The 23,702-nt window shown below is 37.8% G+C and overlaps 1 protein-coding gene across 1 annotated transcript; it reads right to left on the bottom strand.

Moving 5' to 3' along the window:
* Positions 1-2,392: 2,392 nt before the first annotated feature.
* C3H3orf85 (chromosome 3 C3orf85 homolog) lies at positions 2,393-17,849 on the bottom strand. The gene is made up of 4 exons (XM_024355595.3): positions 17,793-17,849; positions 17,637-17,689; positions 6,136-6,269; positions 2,393-4,717 (listed from the first exon to the last, which is right to left on the bottom strand). Exons 2-4 carry the CDS (start codon positions 17,683-17,685, stop codon positions 4,628-4,630), a joined length of 273 nt encoding a protein of 90 aa, XP_024211363.1. The 5' UTR covers positions 17,686-17,689; positions 17,793-17,849; the 3' UTR covers positions 2,393-4,627.
* Between the last annotated feature and the right edge of the window lie 5,853 nt (positions 17,850-23,702).

Below are 23,702 nucleotides of genomic sequence, written 5' to 3'. Positions count from 1 at the left end.
GCCTCCTGATAATGGTATACTTATATACAACAGTGATAGTGATGAATGTAGGTAAGTGCACTGTAAACTTCTATAAATAAAAGTTGTAATTATAGCAATTTTATATGCTATAATTACATATGCATATGTTACTCTTCTGCATTCTTTGAAACCTAAATCTAAATCCACCTCCTCAGTGAAACCTTCCCTGAATCCCCCAGGCTGAGTAAGTTGTCTACCCTCTGTGTACATATAAATTTGTAACTTGAATCAATGTAGCTTTCCTCTGTATAAATGCAGTGGATATTTTTCTCTCTTACTAAATTAGAAGCTCTACGGAGAAGAAACTGTGTCTTAGTCCTCTTTGTACCTTCACCATACGTAGGCAAAGGAAAGATGGCAGTCGTGTTTGTTAAATGAGTGGATAAATGAATCAATAAATGATACAAGGTAGAAAGAGTATTTGAGGGGAGTAGATGAAATAATTTAAAAAGGCCAGGTTTGGGGGAGCTTTGAGTTATGGATAACAGAATTCTAGAATACATTGCGAAAAACCAAAAAGAGCATAGACTTTTATGTGACCTTAGGAAAGCTAATAGTAACAGCTAACTTTTATTGAGTGCTTAGTTCCATGCCAGGCACTGTTCTACCTCATCTTATTTATTCCTCACAATAAGTAGATCCAATTATTCCTATATTATTCAAGACGAAGCTGAGCACAGAGAAGTGTCAATAAGACTCCGCAGCCAGCCAAAGTGAAACCATGATTGAAGTCTAGACATCTCTTTTTGAGAAAGAGCCTCACTCTATCGCCCAAGCTGGAAGCAGTGGTGCTATCTCAGCTCACTGCAACCACCACCTCCCAGGTTCAAGCGATTCTCATGCCTCAGCCACCCAAGTAGCTGGAATTACGGGTGCAGTCCACCATGTCTGGCTCATTTTTTTTTTTTTATTTTTAGCAGAGATGGGGTTTTACCATGTTGGCCACGCTGGTCTCGAACTCCTGGCCTCAAGTGATCCACCCACCTTTGCCTCTGAAAGTGCTGGGATTACAGGAGTGAGCCACTGTGCCTGGCCAGAAGTCTAGACATTCTTAATTGCTGTTACAGAGCTGCCTCCAATTAGCTCTATTTAGACAATTTAAGCCTTAATTTTCATCGCCCTAAAATGGGATCTGTAGGACCTACCTTATCAGATTGTTATAATTCAATGGTAAAGGGTATAACGGTTTCGTATAGTGCACAGCAGAATATATATCTCAATAAATGTTTACTTCCTCTTTTTTAATCAGTCGAAGGTTTTGAAAAGTGGTTGAATAGGATACATAGCAAGATTAGCACCATGCTTTTCATATCATCAAAGGAAGACTTGGAATTGTTTCCCCGTATTAATATGGCATTGAAATGTCCACTGGGAAAGCATGTGAATCAACATTACATGAATTCTAGAGGGTAGGATGTTCAAGAGACGTAAAAAGGGTCAGCCTGATCCTTGGCATATATGTTGACTTGTTCTACAGAAAATGCAGGAAAGCTTAGGCAGAAGAGTGCTTATGTAGGGTCAGACCAGTGAGCCTCAAATTTGGACAGAAGCCTCTGGGAGTCTGGATTTAGTAGGATTATCCTTACCTGTCATTTCCAGTTACATAGTGGGCCTCTGTATTAAGCAGGTGAAGAAGGCAAACCAAAAGAGTTCCCTTTAAACTTCACAATGAAAACCTGCTTCAGAAGAGTTCAGAGTCACCACAGTATTTACATTTGTAATCCTCCAGTACAATATGTAAACATGGTCGAATATTAAATGAATGCTTCTGTGAGGGTATTTTTGGATAAGATTTACATTAAATTGGTTGGCTTTGGGTTAAGGAGATTACCCTGTATAATAGGAATGAGACTTATTTAATCAGTTGAAGTCTTGGAAGGAACAAAGGACTGACCTATCGTAAGGAAGAGGGAATTCTTCCAGCAGACTGCGTTAGGTGTTAAATGCAGCATGGGCTCTTCCCCTGTCTAAAGTCTGCCTGCCCACCCTGAAGACTTTGGACTTGCCTGCCTCCATAATCACGAGCCAATCCCTAAAATAAATCTCTTTCTCTTTACAGTCAGTCCTCTATTTACTATGGTTCAACTTACAATTTTTCAACTTAATTATGGTGCGAAAGTGATACACATTCAATAGAAACCATACTTTGAATTTAGATCTTTTCCCAGGCTAGCAATATGTGGTACAGCACTCTCTCCTGATGCTGGGTAGCAGCAGCCAGCCATGACTCCCAATCAGCCACACAAACACAGTACTCTATAGTAGACCGTGTTGCCAGATGATTTTGCCCAACTGTAAGCCCAGGTAAGTGCACTGAGTATGTTTAAGCATGTTTGGTATGTTTTCACACTGCAATAAAGAGACTGGATAATTTATAAAGAAAAGAGGTTTAATTGACTGGCTTCCACAGGTTGTACAGAAAGCACAGCTGGGAAGTTCCCAGGAAACTTACAATCATGGCGGAAGGGTGAAGAGGAAGCAGGCAAATCTTCACACGGTGGCAGGAGAGAGCGAGGTAAGGGGAGATGCTACATACTTTTAAATAACCAGATCTTGTGAGAACTCTGTCACAAGACAGCACTAGGGAAATAGCGCTAAACCATTAGAAACCACCCCCATGATCACCACACCTCCCACCAGGCCCTGCCACCAACACTGGGAATTACAATTTTTTTTATTTTTTATTTTTGTGACGGAGTTTCGCTCTTGTTGCCCAGGCTGGAGTGCAATGGCACAATCTTGGCTCACCACAACCTCTGCCTTCCGGGTTCAAGTAATTCTTCTGCCTCAGCCTCCCAAGTAGCTGGGATTACAGGCATGTGCCACTACGCCCGGCTAATTTTGTATTTTTAGTAGAGACAGGGTTTCTCCATGTTGGTCAGGCTGGTCTCGAACTCCCGACCTCAGGTGATCTGCCTGCCTCAGCCTCTCAAAGTGCTGGGATTACAGGTGTGAGCCACCATGCCCGGCCATGGGAATTACAATTTAACATGAGATTTGGGTGGGAACACAGAGCCAAACCACATCAGTGGGCTAGGCAAAGCTATGAGGTTGGGTAGGTCAGGTGTATTAAATGCACTTTTGACTTATGATATTTTCAGCGTGTGACGGGTTTATTGGGATGTAACGCCATCGTAAGTTGAGGAGCATCTCTATATATACATATCTTATTGGTTCTGTTTCTCTGGAGAACCCTAATACAGAGACATTCTCAATTTTTTATTAAATAATTAAAGAATGAAACTTTGTGTTAGTAAAACGTATATTATTGTTAAAACACTGAAGATATATTTATGTACACTCTCAAACTTATTTCCCACTGCAAAACTAAATGATTCATCATCTTTGTTTTGTTTGTTCAGATGTAATTTAAAAATCTATGTTCATATTTATTGGAAATGGATAGCAGTTAACTTAATAAGTTATAAATTAGCCTTAAATTTCTCACTGAAAACACCTCTAGGCCATAGGATGGGAAATGTGGAATACTGAGCAGCTGTCAGTGTCCTTTTGGAGAAGAAATTGCTGAGACCCAAGTCCTTCCAGTCAACTTCTTGGCATTTGGTTTTTCTGATTTACTTGCCACTCAAAAAGTGCTTAAGATTGTTTTAAGACCACATAAGATCAACTAAGGTCTTAGGGAAATGTTTCCATTTACCTTAAAAGGTAAAAATAAATTGTTCGAGAGAACAACTAAAATAGAGAATAGAGAATGGAGATAAATAGACTTCTGAGGACAAAAATTCCATTTACCTGTGATTTTGGGGGGCAATCTTGGCAATTAGTTGTATCATCTCAATGCTTCTCAAACTGAGGTGGTAATCCATGAATATTAGGAAAGTTATAGGATAAATGCAGTCCACTTTTCCCTATGGCCAATTTTTCAGTTTTAATTGAAAAAATTATAAAATGTGCCTGGCCAGTGAGTCAAAACTGTTATTTCACATTAAAACAAACATCAATAAATTGTGGAACAGAATGCAAAGCTTACAAAAATTTTACAAAACTTAGAAGAAATTTGCACTTACAAGTGAATGACTTCCATTGAGTTCCTAGCCACTATCTACTTGTTATATTAAGGTAAGGCTGTATTCTCCACTCAGCAGTACACCTTTGATGAAAAACGTTTCAAAATCATGGTTTTAAAATCGACTGACTTAAGAATGCGACAAGCACTGAAGAAGAGAGAAGAGGATCAGCTCTATTTGAGAGCTCCCTGTCCTTCTTTGAATTAAAAAACTCTCTCAAAGAAGAGGCAATAGAGAGTAAAAGCTATGAACAGAGTGGTTTAATGAAACTACTTTTTTTTTGTTTTTGTTTTTGCTTTCCTTTTCCCATAAATGCCATCATTTTGGTAAATGTTATTACTACAGCCTTTTTTTTTTTAGTTCTTTTTTTGAGAACTACCATTTATTGAGAATGTCTTATTCCAGGTTTCTACATGGGTTTTCATAACTACTGTTTTCAACAACTTTGAGACAGGCATAATAAATAATGTAGTAAACAGCATGGATATACCCTCAGATCTCTAAAACCCATGGTTTTGGCACAATGCCATTCCAACCTCCGCCATCTTCATCCTCCTGCTTTAACCAGGAAAACATATTTACTGGGCAGTAGACATGTCAAAGGTGAAGGTATTCATATCCAAATAATACTGTGCTGTTGTTTTCAAAGCAATCCATGTTTCACGAGCCTTCAAGAAAAGGAAACACAAGTCATGATCTCTGAGTATGTAGAACACATCTTGCATCAGTTATTCTGATTATCATACAGATATTCCTAAAAGATGAGAAAAATATAATGGAAGAATTATACCAAATAGACTTTGGTTTTCATACTTTTAATTATCTGTTTATTTCAATACTCAGATATTTTACAGTATTTGTGGGGCCACAGTATAAACCAATGTAGCAGAGTCTTGCTACATTACATAGTGTCTGTCAGTTGGTACAAATCTGGTCTACAAGTAGAGGCAGGAGTGTACCTGAAAATGTCAACATTCTATAAAGAAGACACAGTCTACCAGCCTACTTAATCACTTAATTGACCAAATAAACAAATGTCTTGTTTTAATAATGCTAAATAATGCCTACTGGACAAAAACAGCCATGAAACTGGATGCATTATTCAGTTAGTAGTTTTCATCAGCAAGTGCAAAACAAGCAGATCCTGGTAGACCGGTTAAGACCCAGTCATGTGGAGTACGGACAAGATCAAGGCCCCATGAAAACAAGGACATTCAACTTTTTATGACTTTATACAATCCTCATGCCTGATGATAAACAGATCCTGAGATATGTGGAAAGAAAGAAAGAATAAGTGAAAGAATTCATTCATTCATTATACAACTTTGTTTCCTAAATTGCTAAATTGTAAGAGGGAGATCATGAATAATTGAAATCCTCAGATAATTCAGCAATTTCATTTGACCTGGAGTTTTAATGTCTTCTTCTATCAGAAAAGTAAATATAGAATAAAAAAGGCCAATGCAAGTTTCTTCTTTGTTTCTTTTGCAGCGAGAATGCAAATGAATAGGAAAATGTACAAAAGGCAAGCAAAAGGAGGAACAACATTAAAGCCTTGAATAATTATCACCGGGGATATTTAGCTACTGAACAACTGAAAGTGAACTAAAGTCCGACCACTATCCATTCATCAATCTACACATACATGTAATAATTTATTAAGCTTTGACTATATAACAATCATTTTGCTAGTTCCCGAGAATAATTACCTTGAAGGATAAGATACAGACCCTACCTTTATAGTCTAGGTAGGTAGGTTGGGTACACAAAACAAGTAATTCCAATTGACATTTTGAGAGCTATTTACTTGTGAAAGAGCATGCAAAAAGGGAGAGAAGGAAAGACAAATGTCGCCCTGAGAAGAAGGGAAAGGCTTCAGAGGGACATTTGAGTCTAGTCTTTAAGCAAGAGGCAGAGTTTACTAGGCAAAAACCACTTCATGGGGAAGAAAAAGCAGATATAGTTCAGAGTGTCTAAAGATGAAAAATCAGGGCTAGGCTAGTCATGTGTTAATTAGTGGTCAGCTAATGCAATGACTATTTAAAAAGATAAATGGTGAAGGACCATTTGTTTCTAATACAAATACCTGCTTAGCCAGTGTGTTTCCCCACACATCTGAACTGTGATCTGGGTCCCAGTAATCCTGCAAATTTACATGTCTTTTGAGACGTAGGAACTGGTTTGCAGGGTCCTCCAACAAAAATGGCGCTCCCAATGCTCCTGCAATTTAGAGTCCAAGAGCACAGCATCTTTTAGAGCAATAGTTTACATCTTAATGTTTCCTCTTCAAGAGACCCAGCTGTGATCTTTGGTAGGCTGGGGGCCTGAGGAGGAAACTCTGGAAAAGCTAAGCTGTGAGTGAGACAGCTACTCCTTGGCCCTTTGTCACCACTGTATGCTAACCACTCAGTTTGACCTGTATTTACTTCACCTTGAAAGCCAGTGCTATGTGGTGGATGGAGCAGGATATCAGAGCTTCCATACATGCATGTGGGCCTCCACACCTGGATTCGAATTCCAGCCCTATCACTTTTCGGGGAAAGTTGCTTGATTTCTTTGCACTTTAGTTTTCTTGCATGTTAAGGGGTATAATAATGCACACACACTTGCTGTAAGGACTGGATAAATTGATGACTATAAACTATCTGGCTCAAACTAGGCAGTCAACAATCTTATTCTTCCTTTCCTAGCCCTCCAAAATAGAACTGATCTTTCCGTTTGAACTAGGCTGCTCCCAAACCTGACACTGTGGTTTAAATTGTTGGCATTGATCAATTCACCATCAAATTTTGCAACTCCTTCCTTGTTGCAACTTGGAAACTTCCTTGTTTGCACCTTGTATTTTGCAACTCCTTCCTACTCCAGGATTAAGAAGAAAAAAGAGATGATAATTTTTAAAAATCCAGACTTTTTAAAGATCTTGAGATTTTAACAGTCTGTGTTGTATTTTCATTCTCAAGTAAAACACAATTGCTTTCAGAATTATAACTTGAACCAATACAAAGGAAGAACACATTCTCTCCTGACCTATATGTGACAACAATACAATCTGTTCATTGTGATAAAGAAGCATTTATTACAACATCTAATTGTGAGTAATGTTACATTAGGCACTTAACAACCTCATTATTAGCAGTCCTCTGTTGACAACCTTCTGTATAAACCTGGGTTATAGCAAGCTATACGGTATAAAAATTCCCCTCTATGGGGCTCTCTGTTTATTTGGGATCCAGGGTCAAAGATAAAAGACAAGACGAGGCAACACAAGATTTGATTGCACTAAAGGAATTTAGAAGATGTTGTTATTGAGCACTAAGACACTGGGGTACAAGTAGGCGTTTTCTCGGTCAAGGAAGTTGTTTCACCTGCTCCTTGAGGGAAAAATTGGATTTAGCAGGATGAGAGAAGGAGAAACATTTAAAAAAAAATTTAAGCCAGAGGAATGATGTGTTTCAGTATCTTAAAACAATAGTCAGAGTTGGCTAGATAGAAGAGTTTTATATAAAAAAAATTAGTTAACATTTAAACTTAGGAGGTATTAGTGACAGATGCCAGAATTAATACTGTTCTGCTGCTAGCTAATCCAATTTAGTATAATCCAACCAGCAAGTTTGTGGAAACCATCTTTTAAGGTGGCTCCCAAAAATTACTACTTCTTGTTATTCATATTCTTGTATAGTAGTCCCCTCTTTTATTTAATAGGGCTGACGTACATAACCATAAGCTACTGTGGCATGACTGTGTGCAATTTTTGTGGCTAGGATATAAAAGACGTTACAGCTTCTGCCTTGCCCCTCTTTTGGACCACTTGCTCTAAGAAAAGTCAGCTGCCATGTTGTGAGGGCACTCAAGCAGCCCTGAGGGAGAAGACCACATGACAAGGAAATGATGCCTCCCACTAATAGCCAGGTAAGCGAGCCATCTGGGAACCTGACGTTTTTGCTCCAGTCAAGCCTTCAGATGACTGCAGCCCCCATTGACATCTTTACTGCATCATCGTAATAAATTCAGAGCCACAACCACTGAGCCAAGCCACTCCCAGATTCATGACCCTGCAACTACAATAATATGTTAGTTGTTTTAAGCTGTTAAGGTTTGGAAAAATTAGTTATGCAGTAGTAGATAACTTATAGAATGCATTATATGCACTTATTGATGTCAAGGTAAATAGCTAATCACAAGGGTTGAGACTAAGTTGAGGCAAGTGAGACACCTAGGATAAAAGGAACTCACTTTCAGGGTCATACAAATTTTGTACCATAAGTTCCTCACTTCTCTCACCCTAGTCCTTGCTCTGATTATCATCATTGCATGGAAAGATAAACAAAAATAACTCTTGCTAATCACTACTGCATGCAAAGATAGACAACAAATAACCCTTACCATTAAAGAATTCACATTATAGTCAGAGTTCATATATAATTAGAAGAAGACATATTTGATCAGACCATCCATAGTTGGAGCAATTTTGATACTGTCATGGACACCTCACAGAGAAATTTGTTTTGAGTTGAGCTTCAAAGATTTGTTACACTTCAACAATGAGGATGAAGGGAGTAGAAGCAAAGCGCATGTATTCTAGGCTGAAGGAGACTGGAGAGTTAAAGAATGGAGGAGCAAAGGAAGATTCAGGGTTGGTGACTTTCATTTTACCAATATGATTGAAAGGTAGGGTTGTGGTATAGATGTGGTCAGAGATAACACTGGAAAGGTAAGTTGGAGCTCGATTCTGAATGATTTTAACTGTCATACCAAAGGGTTTGGGCTTTACTCTAAATAATTAATAATCATTTCTGAATAAGAAAATGATAGGAAGGACCAGATTTACTTTTTAAAAAAATTGTTTGTATTATGGTAAAATATGCATAACATAAAACATACCACTTGAACCAGTTCTGAGTGTTCAATTCAGTGGTATTAAGTACATCTACATTGTTTTGTAACCATCACCACTATCCATCTCCAGGACTATTTCATTGTCTCAAACAGAAACTCTTACTCTTTAAACAACTCCCCATTAATCCCTCCCCAACCCCTGGTAACTACTATTCTACTTTCTTTTCCTATGAATTTGCCTGTTCTAGGCACCACATGTAAGTGGAATCATAGAGTATTTGTTCTTTTCTGTCTGGCTTATTTCACATGGCATAATACCATCAAAGTTCTTCCACATTGTGACATCAGTATTTCATTCCTTTTTTAAGACTGAGTAATACTTTATGTATTTAATATATATGTATATATACCACATTTTATTTATTCATTCACAGATTTACTCTGAAAGATCCTTTTGTCAGTGGTGTAAGGACAGATAATAAAAGGAAGAGAAGAGTGAGGGACATGAGATCAGAGGCTATTCAATAGTCCAGATGAGAGATAAGAAGGGCCTGAATCTGGTGAATGTGGGATGGGAAAACAGGATTGATTTGAGGAAGACAGGAGGAAGGAACCCGCATTCATTTGGGCTGACCAGTGTGGACTAACCAGCTTTGATTTTTTCCTTTTAGATGAAATGCACTAATGGGTCACTTTTCAGATTTCTGATTATTCTCTTTGAAGAAAAGGTGTGTGTTACAGTGTTACATATTTTATGTGCTATTATTCTGTTAATAAATAGGTGTTTTTTTCAAAACAAAATTAGTGGCTGTGCAAAATAGATCCAATTCCATCAATAAACAATAAATAGCTCTAAGTAAATGATGCTTAGGATATGACTTATAGCTACATAGTGAATCTGTAGTAATTGCTTAAGATAGTGTTACTTGGAATTATATAAAAGTAAAACCAGAATTCTGTACCATAGTCATCCTGGTGCATTATACAATCACTAAGAAAAAAATGCTATTGCATAAATCTTGGCAGAGAAGCATGCTTTAAAATATATACAATAGCTATTTTAAGCTCTAATAATTCTGTCTTTTGTAAGTCTTTTACCTTTTTGTTCATGGAAAATGTTTTACCGATACAATCTCCTTCTCCTCCCTAGGACAAACCACCTACCTCAGCATTATAAGCCCGACAGGCATCCAATAAATCTTAATTGATGATGATGATAACACCACCCATGAGAGAGACAGAAACTAGTATTTATTATCCTACTTTACAAATTGAGAAAATTGACATGCAGAGATGAAATGACTCACTCAAGGTCATATAGTAAGTCAGTGGCAGGGCTGGAAATAAAAATGCAAGTAATATAGAAGGGCAGGCTATTATCCTCTCTGCTTGAGAAATTTCTCCTCCCTTTTTCATTCTGCGTGATCAACCTTGAAAGTTAGTGAGAGCAAGACCAGGGTTTTGTGTTTGTGAACCTATCTAATATTGCTGGGGTTTGAAAACGGAACCCTGAGTTTTATTGCTTTGTTGAGTTTTAAATGAGTTTTTTTAAAAAATGTAGGCAATATCAACCAGGTTAATGCCTTTCTTAAACTTCATGATCATCAGCTATGAAAAATATCCTTCTCTCTTTATTTACAACTCCCTACACATGCCCCTTTTTTCACCCACATCATAGTCAGCTTTAATAGGATCTGTAAATGTTTTGTCTAAACATTTCTTAAATATCCTCTGCAGAAAATTCTGTAAGGTAGAAACAAGGCAAACACTTCAGAGTATAAAGCAAACACTATTTGGGATCACAGCTCTCCTTACACAAGCCAAGAAGGATCAGAGACCCAGAGTCTTTTCTTGGCCTCGCCAGGGACCAGCTAGGTCATTGAGCCACTTCTTATTCCTGCACTTCCATTTTTTGTTCTGTGAAACAAGTCTGGATTACACAACCACTAAGGTCTTTTCCAGCTCTAATATTTTGATCTGGAATGTATTAATAACAAATAGGTCATTAATCAAAAACTACTTTCTATGCATGGTATCGTGTTATCGGAAGCACAGAGAATATGCTAAGTGGGCACAGTTCCTACTACTTTCAAGGAACTTACTGAAAAATTTAGCACTGCGACAGTCAGAAATAAGTGAAAGAAAGGTCAAAGTAGACTTACCCAATAATTAAAACAAAACAGATAAAAATGTATTCATATTATGAACAAAGTGGGGAGTACCCATCGCAGGCTAATGAGCAGTATGAGCATAATGAAAACTGCATCATTAGAAATGAAAGTCTCTATGTTACTAGCACCCACAGAAAGCTGAAAAAAACTCTTTAAACATAATGGTGGGGAAAAGACAATATTCTATACCCTATACACATAACCTTGAAATGATACTTGTGGTAGGAACCTATATATCTAAAAGATCAGAAAGCCTAAGGTAAAATAAGATACAGAATTAAAGGACAGAGTCTGCTGGCAGATTTCTCTTTTCCCTGATGTAGAGGAAGCTCATTTAGGGTAAGCCTAGGCCCCTCTTCACCCCTATGTGTGCTCTGCTCCTGGGAAGGGGCAGTGCTTCAGTTAATTTGTAAATCCAAGAAGTTTAACTTGACCATGTCCAGCTTAGCTCTTTCTTCTTCTCTTGAGAGTAAACTGCCCTCCTAGGGCATGCTTCCTGTTCTGGTTCTGCAACCTGCAATTGGTTATAAATTTGCCAAATTTGGGGGTCCAGTCATCAGGCCCTTTATGTACTTATACTAAGCTACATTTTCCAAATTAGCCCTTCTCAGGAATAAAGGAAATCGATTGCCTTCCATAATCTTATTTCTTTATTTCTCAACTTGATCAAAACTGGACAGAGAAGAAGGGTGCTATTTGTTGGAGGGTGGTGAAGAAAGAGTAGCTTAACCCAATAGTCTGTTGCTCAAAGCCTCACTAAAAAAGGAGGGAGAAAAAAAAAAAAAACACAGCACATGCCAGGGCACTCCGGTGGGAGCTTGTCATTCCCAGATAGGCACAACCGAATTATTTCCCACATGTAACCTTCAATGTCTGTATGTTTTTGAAATAAATGCAATGAGATTCAGTGGGGTCAGAAGACATAAAATATCTGGGCAGATCCATAGGAGAGGTCTACTGCTAGCTATTTCCCTTAGGGTCTAGGTAATACTGATATCTGGGGTATTACCTGATACCTGCTACTAGAGATGGACAGTAAGCAGTGCAGTCTTGCTTAAAGTTCAAAGATATTTACGTATGGGATGGTGAAAGTAAAGCACTTAGCACTCAGCATAAGTACCTAATAATATTTATTGTTTACTATTTTTATTGAACTGCTGAGTCTCAGTCCTTGCCTTTAAAATATTTATTTTTAAAGAAAAGATGAAATAACTGCCCAGAAAATTATGGACACACACAAATTAAGTACTGAAATAAAGTATAAATGGTCACTAGGAGTAAAGTACAAAAGAGGATCTGGAGAAAAGGATATATAAATGTCTTAGTAATTGTGTAAAAATTTCAAAGATTTCTGTAAATGTAGGAGGAGTTACACGATTTAGTGAGAGACTAAAATACTCATGTTTACGTTCATATTTTCTAAAACTTGAATATTCTCTTTGTTAAGTAATTTTTTTTTCTTTTTGAGTGTAGTCTTGCTTTGTTGCCCAGACTAGAGGGCAGTGGCACGATCTTGGCTCACTGCAACCTCTGCCTCTGGGGTTGAAGTGATTCTTGTGCCTCAGCATCCCGAGTAGCTGGGATTACAGGCATGCACCACTACGCCCGGCTAATTTTTGTATTTTTAGTAGAGATGGGGTTTGCCATGCTGGCCAGGCTGGTCTTGAACTCCTGACCTCAAGTGATCTGCCTGCCTCTGCCTCCCAAAGTGCTAGGATTACAGGCATGAGCCACCACGCCCCACTAAGTAAGTAATTTTTATACACAATGGCATAGCTATTTTATTTCTTTCCCCATTACCTTTGGTCACTGACCCAAAAATGTGTAGTGGAAGACAGAAGAGTTGTGTTTAGTAGAACATATTCCCTCACTTTGCTTGAACTTGGATAAAAATTGGTGAGAAAAGGAGAGAGAGAGACAGATAATGGAAGAGAAGCAATTTGGGTTATGAGAGAAAAATGTGAAGAAGAAAAAGAGGAGAATAGAAGAAAAGAGATGGAGAGAGAAATCAAGAAAAAAATCAAAGGAAAGATAGAAAAATGAAGCGGGTTTACAAAAGACAAAAGGTGAAAAGCCACAGGGCAGTTAAAGGAAGTAACACAACAGAAGGCAAAGAGGGTGAAAGGAAACTGGAAAAAATGGAGAGGGGTGCTGAATTGCTGACCGGCTCTCATATCCTAGTGTCCTGTTCAGAGGTCTAACAGGGGCCAGGTGGGGTGGCTCACACCTATAATCCCAGCACTTTGGGAAGCCAAGGTAGGTGGATCACCTGAGGTCAGGAGTTTGAGACCAGAATGGGCAACATGGTGAAACCCCGTTTCTACTAAAAATACAAAAATTAGCCAGGCATGGTGGTGCATGCCTGTAATCCCAGCTACTCAGGAGGCTGAGCCAGGAGAATCGCTTGCACCTGAGAGGTAGAGGTTGCAGTGAGCTGAGGTCACACCACTCCACTCCAGCCTGAGCGACAGAGAGAGACTCCGTCTCAAAAAACAAAAACAAAAACAAAACAAACAAACAACAGCAACAAAAAAACAAAGGTCTAACAGGATGCTTTTTAACTGACCTTTTAACTCAGTAACTTCCACTTTACTGGCATTACAATTGCTGACATATTGAGTATTTTGGAAAGTAAACAGGAAGTGGTGTCACTTGGGTTTAACTTAAATCTGTTCTAACCTGCTCTTAACACACATACACAATGTTGGCACTCACTCTTATGGCCACAGAATTTCCTTGGACATGTTTTTGGAGCTGGTGGTTCTTTTATTACTTTTAATCTTGTAGACATGGAAATTCATAATTCATGAAAGGCAGCATTGTATTTGATTCAATAGTGACTCTTTCTGGGTCATTGCCTACATGTGTTGATGGGATCCCCATCTCCATATACATATGACAGATGATGCCATATGTGTAGGAAAACAGTTTTTCTACAGCACCCAGACTGCTCAATGAATCTAGTCATAAGCAATGACATTGAGACAACCAAGTATAAAGGGGTCCTGGGAGAACCTCCGACCAGCCTGGTCACTGGGAGAAGGGGTGGACCCACGGAAGCTCAGGCCGTTTGCAGCGGGGAGGGGCCTGGCCCTTCCTATTCCTGTGTAGGAACCTGGGATTCAATCTGTGAAATGAGGGCCTGTTAACAGGAACCATTCTCCTACTTTGCTGTGTTGTTTTACCGTTTTCCTTTTCGTCCAATAAATTCCGTCCCCTTCACCCTTCGAAGTGTCTGCAAACCTAATCTTTCCTGGTCACATGACAAGAACCTGGATTTTCCTACAACAACATTTTTTTTTCCAACCAAATTATTTTCCAGTTTATTCTCATTATGTATCTTCTTGAGAGTATCAATCAGTCATAAGCCCAAGTGAGTAGGTAAAATTAAGAACAAAATCTTTTAAAATAAACCAAAACTGTGTCAGAGAATACAGAATCTCTAAGGAATTGGAGGGCTGCAGGGATGACTGAAAAGGGCTAGTCTTCCTATGGTAGAGAAGAAAGCAAAAAGAAAGGGATTGGGGATGCTGACAGGGTTGTGTGTTAGAATATGTGAGCTTAAAAGCTCTTGTCAAAAAACAAAGCAAATCAAAAATCTTTCAAGACAAACTGGCATTGGTTACTAACTGTGGAGTGAAAAATAAGAGGTGGAACTACCAGAGGAAAAACAGACCAAAGGCAGCTTATTATTATCCCTGTCTAAAACCAGAAGACATACTTGCACTTTATGGACAGATCTGATCACAGGTCAACAATATGGACATGGACCCCCAAATCGTTTCGTGTATGGGTCAACTCCAGCTGCCAAATCCAATCAGGAGAACATGATTGCTGAGGGAAAATAAATCTATTTTTCATTTTAGCAGAACAATGAAAGCAATCCTTTAAAAAAATACAGAAATGAGAAACAACAACAAAAAAAACCCAGTATAAATCTTAATAGCATTCAAAAGTTGGTTCACTTAGAAAAACACTTTTCAAATATGTTTTTTTTCCATATTTCCATATTTCCTTTGTATGTGATATAAAGCTGTTTGGTTTTAATAAATGCCCTGTTGCTACTCTTCACCATTAGTACAACTAGGAACTGTCACTGAAAGTCATTGGTGGTGTCCTGGTTCTGCTCAATTTTGTCAGGTAAGGTCACCCAGCTTCTTAACTCCTGGTCGTTTCTTGTGGAAGCAACGGCTATGATACTGCCTCCACCACTTTTTCAAGAGGAGGTCTTGCTCTGTGAGCTGCTGCTAGCCCATGTCAGTCACTGCAGTGCCAGAGGGGAGAGTTTGTGTAGCAGAAAGAAGAGTTTTGTTCTCATAAGTGGTAGATGTAGGATTAGGACATGAATGCAGCTTCTACCATTGATTGACTGTGTAGCTTGGTCACTTGAATTCCCTAAGCCCTCAGTTCCCTCTTTCTGTAAAATGAGGAGCATAGCATCTATTAATATTTTCAGAGTGGTCATGAGAACTGACTAAGATAGCCTATGCAAAGCCCCTGACACATAAAAGGAATTTAAATTAGTAGCATTAATATTTGCTGATTTCATTATAGAAGAAGGCAATTAAAAAATTTTTTCTTTATCTCTCCTTCATTTCTGAAAGAAGGCAATTCTTGACCTAAATGTTCAAGACAGGTTTATATGCTTATTTTTTAAATCAAGTCACAACACTTGAACTTCTAATTCTCTGACTAGAGAATCAGCTCCAATGCGTATAAGTTACTGTTTTGAAAATAATCAATAACTTGTCAACTCTGCCCATAAATTTAATTACTTGGATAAGGCCTTTCATTGTTTTTGGCCTCAGCATTCCCATCAGGAAAATAGATAAATGAGACCTTCTCCCTACCTCCCTTAAATCAAATTCTAAAGAAAAGTAATTTGTTGGACGACTAAGCTATAATAGAGAAAACTTAAAAAACATGAAAATAAACTTTAAAAAAATAGTGGTTTTCTTATAATAAGCAGAAGGGCTTCAGAGAAGTACAGATGAATAGGCTGTATTCTTAAAAGAAAATGTGGAGGAAAAGAAGCAAAGAAAGTTCATTCAAGCTACTACTTTCTTCTGTAGAGCTACATGATGTAGAAACTGTCAGCTAAACCAGTTATTGTAATGAATGAATCCAGTTCTGAAGACGTCAGTCTCCTCAATCTGCAAGCAGTGAAGCCTTCTTTCCTGAGATCTGAAGGGCTAATCCAGCAGTGTGCATACACCTCTGTCCTTAGTTTCTAGTTCTCAACTTGCTATTTCATAAACTTCAACTAGATAACTTTATTATTTTTTTTTAGAGTCAAGTCAATCAAACCAGTTGTCTTTATAGGTAGACATATTTGTATCTCAGTTGGAGTTGAAGTAAATTCAAACTTGTTTCTTAAGAAAGTCTTTGAAGCCTCTTTAAAAATTTTGCAGAACCATTTCCTTTGTCAAATATTTTTGACCCTGCAGCATTCATAGGTGAATGTGGACCAGCCGGCATTGCTTTAGCCTTGCAGGCATCCACCACCGTTACCCCCTCTAAAGTCAACTGCACGGATCAGTGGTCAAAGCAAAGCATTACACTGGTGAGTTATAACCAGCTAATGTCTTTAAATTACAATGTGCTCTGAGACACTCACTTAAACTGAGCCAGCCTCACTTTCTTCATCTGGCAATGTGGGCTGTAATTGTGTATGATTGTATATGCTTTGGTTATAACTGCTTAATAATAACTTGGCTAAAAATGTTTCAATCACATATTTAAACATGACCCAACAGCAAATTGCAATATTTATGATTAAAACTCATTATTAAAATTATTTCTATGTTTAGGAATTGAAGGCTTATTTTATATATATATATATATATATATATATACACACACACATATATACATCTATCTAGCTGTGTGTGGGAAGGGCTTCAGGAAAAATATAATTTTTGTGCATGAGTCTCAAGATTTTCATAGAAGCAAAAGTTTATTCTAATTTAAGCATCTGCATCAGAAATATTTATAAATTATAGAGATTTAACCGTGAAGATAATTTATATCTTTGTAAGTATTTTCAGTTTTTGTTACAAGCAAAACAAATGACCTCTCAGTTCAATTTTGATAGAAGCCACTGAGTTACCGGGTCAGTTTGGCAGCAAATCGCCTGGCCTCTGGTGCCTTCCTTGATCTGCCTTTAAAGCACCACTTTGAGCTACAGCTTGCCCTAAAGGTTAATAAATTCATGTTCCCAAAGTACTCTGAGGTCTTCATATAATGGTACTATGTAAGTATTATACTTCTGAAAGATATTTTAAAATTTTCTTTGTTCAAGGACACAACAGCACTTCTTTGGAGGCAGCAATTAGACTTCTTAGCAACAGTATCATGTTAATATATAATCAGAAATAAAATGATCACACACACACACACACACACAGTTAACATTAACATGTTCAAAACCACAGCCTTCTACAATAGTTTGGTTTCCCCAGTGCTATAGAATAGGCCTATGGATAAAAACATGTTTGTTCATTTCTTTAAGAAGACAAAAGGTATTATCAACCTGATGGCTGTAGGAGACATGATCAATAAAAAAGAAATAGGCTCTTACCGATAAGCAATGTTGAACACAGGACTACTTGAAGCGTTTTATAGGCCATGATCCTATTTTGGGAAAAAAAAAAAGATTTATTTACTTTAATTTAGCTGGAAAAAGCTTTAGGGTATATCAGGTACTTTTCAGAAGTATAAAGCATTTGTTGCATACCTGGAAGCCCTGTGAGCTGAGACACAGAGAGAGGCTGAGGTGGCTTTTTTATACACCTCTTGCCTTTTTACCCTTTGGACTTTTTGAACTGGCTTTTTACAGGCTGTTCTTATGTGGGTAATTTATTTATTTACTAATTTTACCGTCTACATAGATTAACGTAATGTTAAAAAAAGGTAGAAAAACTGGATCACTCACATATTGCTGGTGGAAATGTAAAATTTTCCAGTCACTTTGTAAAACAGTTTGGTGGTTTCTTAAAAATTCAAGCTTGCAATTACTGTCCAACCCAGCAATTACACTACTGGGCCTTTGTTTCAGAGAAATAAAAACTTAACGTTAAGAAATAATCTGTAGAAGAATGTTCATAACAGCTTTATTAGCAACAGGCAAAGACTAAAAACAATCCAGATGTCATTCAACAACTGAATGTTAAAGAGTGATGTATCTATACCGTGGATTACTACCAGCAGTCATAATAATAACTATTAAAAATAATAATTATTGGCTGGGTGTGGTGGCTCACACCTATAATCCCAGCACTTTGGGAGGCCAAGGTGGATCACCTGAGGTCAGGAGTTCGAGATTGGCCTGGCCAACATGGTGAAACCTGGTCTCTACTAAAAATACAAAAATTAGCCAGATGCGGTGGCATGCGCCTGTAGTCCCAGCTACTTGGGAGGCTGAGGCTGGAGAATAGCTTGAACCTGGGAGGCAGAGGATGCGGTGAGCTGAGATCATGCCACTGCACTACAGCCTGGGCGACAGAGTGAGACTCCATCTCAAAAAAAAAAAAAAGTTTAATTAAAAACAAGGAATGTTTTACTGCATTGTAAAATGTGTTTATTTCCAAAAACAGTACATAATCAATACAACCAGAACAGTACTTTCATTTTTCAAACAATTGCCCTTTTCAGTGCCTTGATTAATCGACTGAGTTCATCATCATACAATTTATTCTTAATGACAAATTATGCCTGTGTGCCAGTTTCATTAAGATTATGCAATCTGTAATGAATTGGTATGGATCTATAAAAGTGGTAGAAAACAACTTTGTTGATGACTATCTTTAAATTGTAAAGGGTGTTTAGAAACCTACCTGGGAGTTATGCCTCCATTTAATGATAAATGAAAGGTTTTAGAAGACAGCTAACTAGAAACACACACTGCAAAATCTTGGAAGCTTAAGCCATGTGTCCACCTATACAAGGTTTTGGAGATGCAATAGCTGTTGCCACAATTCTGTAAGTCTCCATTATTTTTTACTTTGTAAAGAGGTATAAATTTTTAGTTGTGTGATAAACTAGAATAATATCAAGAAAATAATAGGAAAATACTTTTTTTTCTTTTTTCTTTTCTTTTTTTTTTTTAAATTTTGCTTTAAGTTCTGGGACACATGTGCAGAACATGCAGGTTTGTTACATAGGTATACATGTGCCATGGTGGTTTGCTGTACCCATCAACCCATCATCTAGGTTTTAAGCCCCGCATGCATTATTAGGTATTTGTCCTAATGCTCTCCCTTCCTTTTCCCCCCGACCCGCTGACAGGCCCTGGTGTGTGTATTCCCCTCCCTATGTCCATGTGTTTTCATTGTTCAACTTCCACTTATGAGTGAGAACAAATACTTTTGTTTTTCAAACTGCGAGATCATGGCACCAAAAGAGAAATTTATCTTTCTTTTCTCTACTTTTATCATTCTTCAACTTACAGGCCTAAAGTGAAGTTTGTCTGGAGGAGGAATGGGAGAGGGGCTTTGCTTCCTATCTCTTTTACCTTATTTCTCTCAATGGGTCATCAGTCAATTATTTTGGATGGGTTAGATAATGCAAGTGTAAAATAATAACAGCTATTCCATAAATTTTTACATACATTTTCTCATTTAATACAGCAATTCTATGGAGACAGTATTATCAAGTTTCATAATTTGTCCAACGTGTGTTCAGAAATAACAGGGTAAAGCTTTACAGCAGAAGTAGAGATGTGGTTCACACACAAGAGCATGAGCCAGTAAAATGAGACAAATTAGGTAAGTGTGGCCCCAACTGGGCCCAGAGGTGAATGTGGCCTGGGCAACTCAGTTTTATCGGGAAGGTGAAGATATAATACAATATCCTTCATGGGCCAGAAACTGTTATCCTTCCTGGTGAATGAAGCCTTCTCAGATCCCCCAATTCAGATTTGGCTGCTTTTTCTTACATCTGCATACCTTTAATCGTTAGGCCATGTTTTCCCACACGATGGTTATGTAGGTACATTTCAGTATTTCCGGGTAGATTATGTGTTTCCTGAAGGCTGGTACTACCTTTTACTCCTGTTTGTGTGCCTTCAGTGCCTAGCACAGTGCTGGTCATATAATAGTTCTCAGTAAACATTACTGAACTTAATTGAATTAACTGATTCAAATTAAATTGAATTAATTGGAGTCAGTATTTTCCTGCACTGGCCTATCAGTTTACAGTCTTTTCTAACTGGCTACAGAAAACAAATAGAATATTGTAGTTTTGTTTTGATGTTGATGCTTGGGTTTTCAATAGTTTTCCCCAGAACTTGTCTCTTCTTATGATCTATGAAAGAAAAAAGCTGAAATCCATGAAAATTGGCAATCTTAATTATAAAGATATAGAAATGCTCTTTGAAATCAAATTGGAATATCTTTGAAAAATAGAAAGATCAAGTGGGAAGAATTAATGAAGCTTGTCAACGGAGTCTGTTTACAACTCTGATGCTTTATACTTAGAAATCATTACTTTAATATGATATGACAGACCTTGGTAAGCTCCCATATTACATATCAACGAAAAATAAATGTTAGAAGACAAACATGTGAAATCAGATCTGCTATCATTTAAAAAATTTTAAAGAAGAAAAAAGAAAGGTTAAAAAAAAAAACAAAAACCTTTTGGCCGGGCACGGTGGCTTATGCCTATAATCCTAGCACTTTGGGAGGCTGAGGCAGGTGGGTCACTTGAAGTCAGGAGTATGAGACCAGCCTGGCCAACATGGTGAAACCCTGTTTCTACTAAAAATACAAAAATTAGCCGGGCATGGTGGCACGCACCTGTAGTCCCAGCTACTCAGGAGGCTGAGACAGGAGAATTGCTTGAACTAGGGAGGCGGAGGTTGCAGTGAGCCGAGATTGCGCCACTGCACTACAGCCTGGGTGACAGAGCAAGACTCCGTCTCCAAAAAAAAAAAAAAAAAAAAAAGAAAAAGAAAAAGAAAAACTAAAAAAAAAACCCAAACAAAAAAACCTTTACACTATCAAGAAGCAAGCCGAACTTAGTTTCTGTTCTGAGTCATGCCAGCAAGGCAATCCAACTCTACAAACCACAAAGCTTTGGAAAATGTAATGCTCATTTACAAAATTCTGATAAGAAGGAATGAGGGCATAGTACAGCTTGGTATGATTCAATGTCATCACTGGCATCAGTAAAAGGTGGAGAGCCAGCCAATGTGTTGGGGGAGGAGAAGATATTAACTCTTAACTAAACATTGAAATGAACTTTCAACTACAGTCAACTTATTGGAAGTGAGCAGGTGATAGCACTTATTTATATGAAGTTATTTGAGACTCTCAAATAATTGCTACATGAGAACAAAATTTTACTATAGTACCTGTTAAGGGAATCATTTTTAACTGATTTGACAGGTTTACCATAATTTGTATTGTTAGTATAATGTGTCATCATTATCAGGTCAAACCTCTCAGGGGGGCCATTTGTTTCCTAGGACTGAGAGAATATCCTGGTATTTAAGCAGAGAATGACCTAGCAACCATATCCTAAGAATGAATGACGGTTTCTGTAAAGTCTTGAGCTACCCGCAGAAAGTAGCTCTTTAGCAAGGCACAAGATAACAAGATTCAGACCTAGTTGGTGTAATTAAAAACTCCTTTTCAATTATTGTGTAGAATATGGTTCTGTCTTGGAAGCTGAAACATTTGTTTTCATTTTTTTCTCAATTTAAGAATAAAATCAGGCCTTGCTGAGGACACAGATGAAGTATATTCCCTATTTAATCTTTCCACTCAACTCAAGTACACTATACTTCTTCTCGTATCTACTGAGGCTTTAATGCTGCTGTCATCAGGACATGAGGGCATATATTCACCATATATTAACAGTAGGAGCCAAATTAACTTGGAGAAATTAGCTAAAAGGTTAGAGAAATGTATTCTGCCCTTGTATTCATTTTAATGTGGTTACTGCAGGCTTTAAAATTTGGTACAGCCTAGCCTGGGCGACAGAGTGAGACTCCGTCTGAAAAAAAAAAAATTTGCTACAGCCTGAGATAACTTAGGCTTAATGTTTGGAAATGTAGCTTAAGGACTTGAATAAGTAGTTGTAGGTAGCTCAGGATCTTTCAAAGACTGACTGATCCTACCTGCATTGAGGAAGAGGAGAGCTCCCCATTATATGGGGCTTAATTTTCGTCTTAAGATCAAAGGTCATATTGGATCTTGGATCTTAAAATGACCAATCTTGGATCTTCAGATGATCCAATATGAACTTGGATCTGAAGATGACAATTAAGCTCATGTTGTCCAAGGTCTCTTTCTTTTCACTCTTTTCCATTTATTTCCTAATTTGTATATGCACCAAAGAGCAACGTTAAAAGACAGAAAATTGAGAATTTAGTTTTATCCTTCAGTTGTTATTCATTTATTCAACAACTGTTTATCAGACACTTTCTAGGCTCTAAGTACATTTCAAAATCCATGTATTTGAACATATTCCATGTGCACTGTTCCAAGTACTAGCATTACAAACAGACATCAAAATTGTTCCTTGTGTGGGAGAAGATAGTTTCAGGGAATGTTTCCCAGTGAGGTGAGTTGGATTTTCCCATGAGGACAAATTGAGTGGGGGGAGGAAGAAAAATCCAGGAAAACAGAGCCTGAGGAAAGGTCAGGGGACTTGAATGGACACTATGCATCAGCAAGGCATCATTTGGGGCCATCACAGTACATTTATGAATACTCTTCAGGCCTACTTTAAAAACTTTCTGTTACTGATGTTCAATAATTTCAGTGATTTCTGTTGGTTGTCACTATAAACAAGTTGGAGTCATTTAAAGATGTGTCATTAATACAAATGTATACAGTCTAGCAATTTAAGTAAAACGCCAATCTGCTATATGGTATGGTATTAGAGTCACACAGCTTTGTGATTAAGCTTTGCGGTAATGCATGCCAAGGCATTTTTCTCATTACACTCTGAATAATTGATAGTTGACAATATGTGACATTTATTGAGCATCAGCAATGTGCTAGCTCGCTTACAGAGCACAGAACTATCAAGGGACCTTGCCCAATTGGCTCACTATCAAAACACAGTCTGTCATTTCCTAAGTCTTCCATGCTTCACTAAACTAAAAGAAAAAAAAAAGCGTTTCTGGAGATTCACTGTAGAATTGAACAAGGCCAGATTTTCTCTGCAGGTAGCTCTGTGGACATTAGTATTAGTTCCATAGGGATTCAATCTGTTCCCATGGTTCTGGTAATCACAGAAGATAAACTTGATAATCTAGCGTAGATTTGAGGTAAAGGCTGTTCTAGGATTTATGATGCTTTTTCTGCTGCAACCTGTAATTGAGCCCTCAGCAGTGTGACTTTCTCAGGATCAAAACTAAGTACATGTGTTTCAGTCCAGTACATGTAAAACCAACAGTTGGATTCACCAGGGAAAGGCTTAGCTTTGAAGGATTTAAAGTATTCCTTGAAATTCCTGGGTCCTTGAGGAAAAAATCAGAGACTTGATACAGCAAAGGGATATGGAGGAAGGTGTATGGGAATTAAATGCCATGAGTGGGTAGGGGAATAGGAGAGAGTAAACAGAATTCTGAGTCCTGGCTTGGAAGGTGTAAGAGGTTAAAAGGAGAACATGAGGGATGCCACAATGGATGAAT

Source organism: Pan troglodytes, chromosome 2 (genome assembly GCF_028858775.2).
Source record: "Pan troglodytes isolate AG18354 chromosome 2, NHGRI_mPanTro3-v2.0_pri, whole genome shotgun sequence".
Classification (NCBI taxonomy): domain Eukaryota; kingdom Metazoa; phylum Chordata; class Mammalia; order Primates; family Hominidae; genus Pan; species Pan troglodytes.
Note: the sequence above shows the minus strand (reverse complement) of the source record. Positions and strands in the feature narration are given on the sequence as shown.

Excerpts from the sequence above, each read along its gene's own strand:
- C3H3orf85 (XM_024355595.3), bottom strand. The coding sequence starts at position 17,685 with ATGGCCTATAAAACGCTTCAAGTAGTCCTGTGTTCAACATTGCTTATC. Across the intron at positions 6,270-17,636 it reads GTGTTCAACATTGCTTATCG|GAGCATTGGGAGCGCCATTT; the intron begins GTAAGAGCCTAT and ends TCTAAATTGCAG. Across the intron at positions 4,718-6,135 it reads GAAACACACTGGCTAAGCAG|GCTCGTGAAACATGGATTGC; the intron begins GTATTTGTATTA and ends CTTTTCTTGAAG.